This window comes from Bos indicus x Bos taurus, chromosome 10, assembly GCF_003369695.1.
Source record: "Bos indicus x Bos taurus breed Angus x Brahman F1 hybrid chromosome 10, Bos_hybrid_MaternalHap_v2.0, whole genome shotgun sequence".
NCBI lineage: Eukaryota > Metazoa > Chordata > Mammalia > Artiodactyla > Bovidae > Bos > Bos indicus x Bos taurus.
This window is the reverse complement of record NC_040085.1, coordinates 97,459,254-97,468,429: the sequence shown is the minus strand read 5'-3', so window position 1 is coordinate 97,468,429 and position 9,176 is coordinate 97,459,254. Positions and strand designations below refer to the sequence as shown.

The window sequence follows — 9,176 nt, the reverse complement described above, 5'->3', positions numbered from 1 at the left end:
AAGCAGAGACATTACTTTGCCAACAAATGTCCATCTAGTCAGGGCAATGGTTTTTCCTGTAGTCATGTATGGATGTGAGAGTTGGACTGTGAAGAAAGCTGAGTGCTGAAGAATTGATGCTTTTGAACTGTGGTGTTGGAGAAGACTCTTGAGAGTCCCTTGGACTGCAAGGAGATCCAACCAGTCCATTCTGAAGGAGATCAGCCCTGGGATTTCTTTGGAAGGAATGATGCTAAAGCTGAAACTCCAGTACTTTGGCCACCTCATGTGAAGAGTTGACTCTTTGGAAAAGACTCTGATGCTGGGAGGGATTGGGGGCAAGAGGAGAAGGGGACGACAGAGGATGAGATGGCTGGATGGCATCACTGACTCGATGCACGTGAGTCTGAGTGAACTCTGAGAGTTGGAGATGGACAGGGAGGCCTGGGGTGCTTGAATTCATGGGGTCTCAAAGAGTCAGACATGGCTGAGCGACTGAACTGAACTGAATGAGGTGGATGAAACTGGAGCCTATTATACAGAGTGAAGTAAGCCGGAAAGAAAAACACCAATACAGTGTATTAATGCATATAAATGGAGTTTAGAAAGATGGTAATGATAACCCTGTATGTGAGACAGCAAGAGACACAGATATATAGAACAATCTTATGGACTCTGTGGGAGAGGGCGAGGGTGGGATGATTTGGGAGAATGGCATTGAAACATGTATAATATCATATGTGAAATGAAATGCCAGTCCATGTTCAATGCATGATATAGGATGCTCAGGGCTGGTGCACTGGGATAACCCAGAGGGATGGTAAGGGGAGGGAGGTGGGAGGGGGGTTTTAGGATGGGGAACACATGTACACCCATGGCAGATTCATGTTGATGTATGGAAAAACCAATACAATATTGTAAAGTAATTAGCCTCCAATTAAAATAAATAAATTTATATTAAAAAAGAAAATAAACTAGAAATTGTCCCTTTACCAAAATAATAATAATAATAAAACAGTATATGCACAATGGACTATTACTCAGCCATAATAAAGAAGGACTTTGTGCCACTTGCAGCAACATGGATATTAGAAAGTGTAATGTAAATGAAATAGGTCAGAGAAAGACAAATACTATATGATCTTGATCTTGGGTGGCTCAGCCTGCAGAGGCTTGAAGTGGAGCTTCAGTTTCTGGTCAGAGATTGAGGTTGGGTCACAGTGATGAGAGCATCAAGTCCTAGACACTGGACCAGAGGTCAATGACATGGCCCTAGCTCTTTGGCTTTGCAAGAAAAGAATTCCCACACAGATGGAAAGTAGTGAAACAAGTAAAGTATTTATTAGGAAGAAAAAAGAAAAGTAGGTGGACACATGAATGGATTCAGAGTCTCAGAGTCATGTCCTCATGGTAATTTGAATTACTTTAAAGGGGCATTTCTTCTGTTTCCTTTGGCCAGTCATTTTGATTCGTCTGGTTCAGAGTCTACATTTGGTATATTTCAGGATCCTTCCATGTGTGCACATACATCTCTCAGCCAAGGTGCATTCTACCGAAGGGGCCTTCGGGTAATTAGCATCACTCCCCTTTGGACCTCCAAGGAGCCTTCTGAGCATGCGCCTAGTTGGGGCGTTCTCCTGATTTGCAGAATGAGAAATACGTGGTCTCTTGTCTTCTATCTGGGCAGGGCCCAGCCTCCTTTCTCGATTGTCCTGCAATTCTCATCTTGGAGGATCTACCCTAGGAAGGAAGGGCTGTCTACCTCCTGCCTCAATCTCACTTGTATGTGGAACCTAAAAACAAAATAAATGAACAAACAAAACAGAGTGGTTGCCAGAAGGTAAAGGGGATTAAGAGATACAAACTTCCAGTTATAAATGAGTCGTGGGAATATAATGTACAACATAGGGAATACGGTCAGTGATACTGCAACAATTTTGTGTGGTGACAAATGGCCCCTGGAGCATGGTGCTCATCTGCGATGTATTTGACTGTCAGAGCGTGATGGTGCGCACCTGACACTGACATAATTTGTATGTCAGATGTGCTTCAACAGGCTTCCCCCGTGGCTCACGGTAGAGTCCGCCTGCAAGGCAGGAGCTGCAGGAGGCGCAGCTCCGATCCCTGGGTTGGGAAGATCCCCTGGAGGAAAGCACAGCAAACCACTCCAGTATTCTTGCCTGGAGAACCTCATGGAGAGAGGAACCTGGTAGGCTACAGTCCATGGCGTCGCAAAGAGTCAGACACAACTGAAGCAACTTAGCACGCACACAAACTTCAATTAAAAATAAATAAATAACAATAATATGTGTCGTATTGATTTCCTGAGGCTGCCGTATCAAATCGGCACTAATGCGACGATTTAAAACAGAGAAAAGTATACTCTCACAAGTGTGGAGGCCAGAAGCCTGAAATTGAAGTGTTGCTGGCTTCCAGGTGATAAAGAATCTGCCTGCCAATGCAGGAGATGAAGGATACTTAGGTTCCATCCCTGGGGCTGGAAGATCCCCTGGAGTAGGAAATGGCAACCCATTCCAGTATTCTTGCCTAGAGAATACCGTGGACAGAGGGGTCTGGCAGGCTACAGTCCATGGCGTCGCAAAGAGCTGGATACGACTGAGCACTTGCACAGGGACGGTTCCTTCTGGAGGCTCTGAGGGAGAATTTGTTCCACACCTGTCTCCTAGCTGCTGGTGGCTGTGGACAATCCTTGGCAGTCCTTGGCTAGTAGATGCATCACTGCAGCCTCTTTGTCTTCGTACGGCATTCTCCCTGTGTGTCTGAGCCCTCCCTCTTCTTTCTCTTGTAAGGACACCAGTCATTGGGTTTAGGGTCCACCCTACACCCAGGATGACTGCATCTTGAGATTCTTAACTTAATTACATCTCAGAAACCTTATTTCCTAGGGAGCTTGAATTCACAGGGCCTGGGAGTTAGGATTTGGACATGTTTTGGGGGATACAGTTTCACCTACTACATATGTTAACACAGGTAACACATTTTAAAATGAAAAATAGAAATATTGTCCAAACAAAAATGTAGTGATAAGGGTCATATTGCTTTACATTTGTGTGAATCTCTTTAATATCTAGATTCATACAAGAAGCTGGGTACTCATCTGCTTTTACATTCAATATGTTATATGTTGTTTTGGTTGAAATGTATGATGAAAATCCAACCTCTCTTAGATAATCTCAGACCCTCTGAAGGGGTTTCAAAGGCTCCCAAACATCTTTGGAGCACACTTGGAGAACCACTGCTCTGAAGTATATAAAGTATTTGCAAAGTGGAACTTCTAGGTCATCTATGTATCTTCCACTTTATTAGACGATGCCACATTGTTTTCCAAAGTGGTTGTGTCAACTTACATATCCACCAGGGATGTACAAGGGATCTTGTTGTTCTACTCACTCACCAACATCTGGTATTGTTGTATTTCTAAAAATTGGTCTATCTGCCTTTCTGGTGGTGTGTGCTGTATTCATTATGGTCTTAATCTTTATTCATTCTTTCTCTGTATTGCCACTTGATGCATAAAGAAATGGAGGTTTAGAAGAGCAATGTTACTTGCCAAAAGTCAAGAGTAAAAAAATAGAATCCAAGTTTTCTACTTTGAAACTCAGTCTTCTTTCCACTCACAGATACAAATACTACTTCTTTTTCTGACCTAGTGTTACCAAAAGCAAAGTCCAGCTGCTTGGCACTAGAAAGGTGAAATTCAAGAGCAAGATTGGTTGGAAAGGAAAGTTTGCTTTGTTTTGGAGGCTGGCAACCAGCAGGGAGAGGCAGACTTGTGTCCAAAGGCCAAAGCCTTACTGACAATCAGTGGGCAAGACCTTTTAAACGGGGGTCTCAAGGGCGTGCTGCGATTCACGGGGTCGCAAAGAGTCGGAGACCACTGAGCAACTGAACTGAACTGAACAAGGGCGTATAGGTGGAGGGAGGGGGCTATACATGCAGAAACAGCACAGTCAACTTTGACAGTCTTTTTGAAATCAGTCACGCAGTGGTCTGCTCAGAGTAAGTCTTCATCTCCAGAGTCAATTTGTTCCTATTCCTTTGCTGCCAGTACTCAGAATTGTGGTAACTTATGTCATGGGTACAGTCTGGTCATCAGGTAGTTAATTTCTTCTACCTGGTGGGGGTTTCATTTTCTACAAGACAGCTCAAGGGCTATGGCTCAGAATCTTATCTATAGCCCTTGAGAAAGAACTAAAGGTCCTTGACATCGTTTAATAACTAAACTTTGTTATTTTGTCTTGTTTGTTTTCCTTTGTTTCTGCATTTTTTTCACTTCTCTGATTAGATTTATTTTTGACCAAAGTATTTCTACAGACTAAGGGCAGGCTGAGGACACTGGGAGTTGAGGGAAGGCCCCATAGGGTCCTGCCCCCTTTCACTGTTTCTCAGAAAAGTACAGTCTCCCCCAAATCTCATTTCCTAGGGGCTCTTTTTCCCCTGCAGAGGCTTTGGGCACCCAAGGCCATTAAAGATCCTACATCTCTCCATCCCCCTCTCCATAAGCCCCTCTTCCCTGCCTGGTTCCTACCCATGTGCTTATTATATGTTGCTTATTATATGACAAGACTCTTATACAGCATTTTTTAAATGGTAACCATCTGGGTTAAGTACTATTATTATCCTCATTTTACAGTTTCAAAGACTAAAAGAGAGCTTAAGCAGATAGTTTAAGGTCAAGCAGCTAATAAATAACAGAGTAGGGATTAGAACTCCTGCAGTCTTGTGGTCAGAGAATTCGCGCTCCCAGCAAAGCTGCTTCCCCTCAAATTTGTTATTATTTACAGGAAAACTCTCCGGAAATAGCGGAGCGCTCTTCTTCCGGGGATAAGCCCGTGACGGCCCGGAGACCCCTTCCTCGCTCCCGCCCGGCTCCCCGGGCGCTCAGCGGTTGCAGAAGCACTCCCCCGCAGGTAACGCCTACCGCCGGCCACGCCCTCTCTCTGGGCCCGCCCCGCCACGCACGCCACGCCGGCCCCGCCTCTCAGCCCGGAGTTGGCCGGGGCAGAGCTGACGCCTCGCGAGCTTCCACGTACGCACTCCAACGCCTCTCCCCGCGGCCGAGGCGAGCACATCCGGGTCGCGGGAGCGGGCGCCCCAGGCCCCGCCTCATCTCCCCCAATCCCTAGTGCCCGCTTCCGGCCGTCTCAGGCCTTTTCCGCCTGTTCTTTGCCGGCCCCGTTTCCGCTCCTCGGATCGTTCTGGCCTCTGGGCCCGGGTACCTCAGAACTTTCCGCCGTACCCAGGGACTCACTCCGCATTTTGACTCTCTCCGGGGCTCGGAGCCACCGGCGGTGCGTCTTGGTGGCGCCGCCCGGGCCGAGGCCTGCCGCGCCGCGGCGATTTCGTGCAGACCTGACCCCGCGTCTCCCCAGCTCCGTTGAGGCCTCCGCCTCGGCATGCCCCGGCTGGGGTCCGCGCCGCGCTGGGCGGCCGCCGCGGGCCGTTGGGGCTGCAGGCTGCTCGTGCTGCTGCTGTTCCTGGTGCCGGGCCCCGGCGGCGCCTCCGAGATCACCTTCGAGCTGCCCGACAATGCCAAGCAGTGTTTCTACGAGGACATCACGCAGGGCACCAAGTGCACCCTCGAGTTCCAGGTACTACGGGCTCAGGCAATTGCCGGTTCCAGCTCTCGGTTCCAGGGTCGAGGCCGTTTTCTCATTCTTTGTCTGATTTCAGGAATCACATCTAGGTAGCCGATGCAGGCCATTTGGCTTTCCTTTCTGAAACCTTGTGCATTAGTTAAAAACAGATATTAAGATACATGAATTCTAGAAATGCTTCCTGTGTGTGTGACTTTTCCATCCATTCTCTAATGTCCTTCATTTTGAACTTTATTCCTTTTAAGAGTTAAAAAAAAAAAAAAATTACCCCTGTTCTATAGTGCCCTACGTCACTTCGCCACTCTCTAAACCACACCTCCACTTTCATCATATTTCAAGTGCTGCCAGTATCTGCCTCCATTGCTTTTCAGTTTTTCCATGGATGTTAGGACTATTGGTTAATGTCCCTGTCGTTGGAAGAGCTCTATTCCAGACCAGGTGACCATCTGCCAGAGGTTTTGTAGAAGGAATTGCTGTGATCAGTGAAAGGCACTTTTTCATCTTGGGATTATATAAAAGTGCTTATTTAACAGATGTAATTTCTTAAGTTGGTTAGAACATTCTTTACTCTGTTTCTTTTTTTTTGATGGTAGACTTAACATGTTTGAACAGCTATTGAGTACTAAGTGCTGCTGCTGATAACAGAAGTGAAGAAAACAGATAAGATCGCTGCCATCATTCTTGATTCTCTACCCATCCTACTTTCTTTTCTTAATTAGTACGAGTTCATTCTATAAAATTGTGCTTTAAGAGCAGAGAATTAGGTGATAAACGTTCTGGTCTTTGGGATCTCTTGGCTTCTTTAGGAAGCGATTTGATACCGAACTGTAAAGGATAAGTTATAAATGCTTTGGTGAGGAGAAAGAGAGAATGGACTTTGCAGGGTCATTATGGAAACAATGACTGGGAATTTGAAGAACTGTGGTAATTACGACTAGAAATTTGAAGAAATACTACAGTTGGGAATAAGGAGCCAGAAGAAGGGAGGTCAGCAGGGGCCAGACTATGTAGTGCCCAGCTGCTTGAGTTAAGGATTTTAGTTTTTCCTGAGAGTATGAGAAGCTATCATAGGGTTGTAAGCAGTGCAACGATAAGTTCTAAGTTTTCTGGGTAGCTATAGGGATATTAACCTGAGCAGGTAGAGAAAGTATTGTGGAGAGCTGCCAAGTAGATGTATTAGTGAAAGACTGATTAGGAGGCTGTTGTAGCGTTCAGGCTGAGGCTAGTGTGGTAGCAGCAGGGAGAAGGAAAGTGAAAGGTTAAAGGATGGGAGATACTCTATGTAAAATCCACAGAAGTTGGTGATAATTTGGCTACAGTAAGTGAGGGAGGCCAAGGATGACTCTTTAGCTTGCTTAACTTCATGAGGACAGAAAAGGTGATGGCAAGAATTGTAATATAAAGTGTCAGCGAAAAGCTTATTTCTTTAAACTTAAATATTTCTTGACTTCTGTATGCAGATGCTGTGCTTGGTGGTGAGAGTACTGTTACAGGCTAAAATATCAGCATCTGTTGTGTGGCAGACAGTATACCAAGCATTTCCGGTGTATTATTTAATTCCCTGGACAACCCGATATGAGATGGGTATAGTTTTTATTACTCATTTACTAGTGATACCCAAGGTCACAAACTGTAGCAGTAGCAGAATTAGTATGCAGTTCTAAGTTCTTAACCACTGTACTGCCTCTGAAAGATAAATGAGGCTGACCTTGCCCTCAGGGACCTGACACAGTCACACAGTCACGTAATGTTAAGTGCAGTAATGAAAGTACACCCCCAGTGTTGCACTGGCTGAAGATGGAGAATCATCAGGGGAAACTTAGCGGAGGGTCTGCTGTGTGAGCTGAGTCTGGCGGGAGAAATAATAGTTGCTCTACAAGTGGCGGAGGGGAAAAGGATTTCCTCAGCAGATATGTTACGTTTGTGACACTTAATTCCAGCAAGCCTGAAAATTAGCCTGCGTCGGCACTGAAATATACTGAGTAGCAGTGTTGCTTTGTAATTGTGGATCTGAGGACTTTAGGGGCGATTTATACCAGTTTGTCTGCATTGTTCCTTGATAACAGTGAGACTGATGATTTGTACATGCTCAGTGTGAGTCCCCTGAGAGTCTGCTACTGAGAATAGTTACATGGCAGAAATATGCCTATGTGAACAGCAAAATATAAAAAACCCAGTCAAGACTCCTGTTTTGGGCTCACTAGTTCGACGGTGTTTCCTGTACACCTGGGTGGTTCCTGATCCAAGAGGGTTTCCTCTGGCCTCATTCCTCACAGAGTGAGGACGGGAAGCCCGGACCTGACCTCTTGTGTCCTCTTGCCGTGAGACAGCTTTTGGCTATGATGTTTGATACTGTAATCTCTTCCTCTAATCAATTGTAGATTTGTAGGCATAATCATTTTGGGTCCTGTGATTCTTTAGCAAACAGACCCTGTGTTACCTGTCACTGTTAGTGCAGAGACTTGTTCAGAGAATTCTGGCATTCTGGTGTTTTTGGAACACAGTGAGAAAGGGTCTAAAAGGTGCTGAGACTTCCTTGAGGAAGTGCTAGGGAGTAGTGTGCTGTTGTTGACAGGTTTGGGTTTTTCTGTAGGCCACAGGAGTTATCAAAAGGCTTTAGGACATGCAGGGAGGGAGGTGTTACCATCATCTAGTGGAGATGCTGCTAAATGTGCTTCAGGGCACAGGGCAGTGCAGCCCCTGCAGCAAAGACTGCTCACCCCAGATAATCCAACCAAGATTAAACCCTGGATTAGACAGGAGAGACTGGGTTCTGGGAAGACCTTTTAGGAAACTGTGGCAGTAATCCTGTCTGGACTGTGGATCGGGAACAGGAGAGATGGAGTGAATTTGAGAGAAGCAATAATATCAAGATTCTGTGACTAACTGGGCAGGTAGGGACACATCATTCAAAATGATCTCCAGTTTCTTTCTTACATGATCAGACAGATTGTTAGCCCCTGGTGGCTCAGTGGTAAAGAATCCGCCTGCCAGTGCAGGAGATGCAAGCGACGTGGGTTCAATCCCTGGGTCGGGAAGATACCCTGGAGAAGGAAATGGCAACCCACTCCAGTGTTCTTACCTGGGAAATCTGCGGACAGAGGAGCCTGGCGGGCTACAGTCCGTGGGGTCGCAAAGAGTTGGAGATGACTTAGCTACTAAACAACAACAACAACCTTTATCTGAAGTAAGATTATTTGTTTTAAAGTTTGGTAGAAGAAAAGTGGCAGGATGATCAGTTTGGGTTCTGTTTTTTGTTTGGATGTATGTTTTGATTATTTAAAGTACTATGGTGTTAAGTATGAGTAATTGGGTCTGTAAAATGCAGTCAGTATCTCACCTAGAAGAAAGGTTGTTCACTTTTGGTGAAAAGGGGAATACCCAATTGATAAGACATCATTTTTGTGTCAGATGTTATATCTATATGTTAATATTTGCCTGTTTTACAATTTCCTAAATGCCCAGTTATAGTTCATTTAATTATCGAAATGATCTTATAACATAGTTCAGTTATTCATATCTCTTTAGTGACAAAGGTCACGTAAGTAACCAGTGTTCTTCTTTGAAGTCCAAAGTTTG

At 45.3% G+C, this 9,176-nt stretch overlaps 1 protein-coding gene across 1 annotated transcript in view; it reads left to right on the top strand.

The window, feature by feature from the left end:
• The first annotated feature begins 5,070 nt into the window (after positions 1-5,070).
• LOC113899224 (TIR domain-containing adapter molecule 2) overlaps positions 5,071-9,176 on the top strand; it is a 44,239-nt gene continuing 40,133 nt past the window's right edge. The window contains exon 1 of the mRNA XM_027552632.1: positions 5,071-5,591. Coding sequence (XP_027408433.1) covers positions 5,397-5,591 — 195 coding nt within the window. The 5' untranslated portion in view covers positions 5,071-5,396. The remainder of the gene's footprint in view (positions 5,592-9,176) is intronic.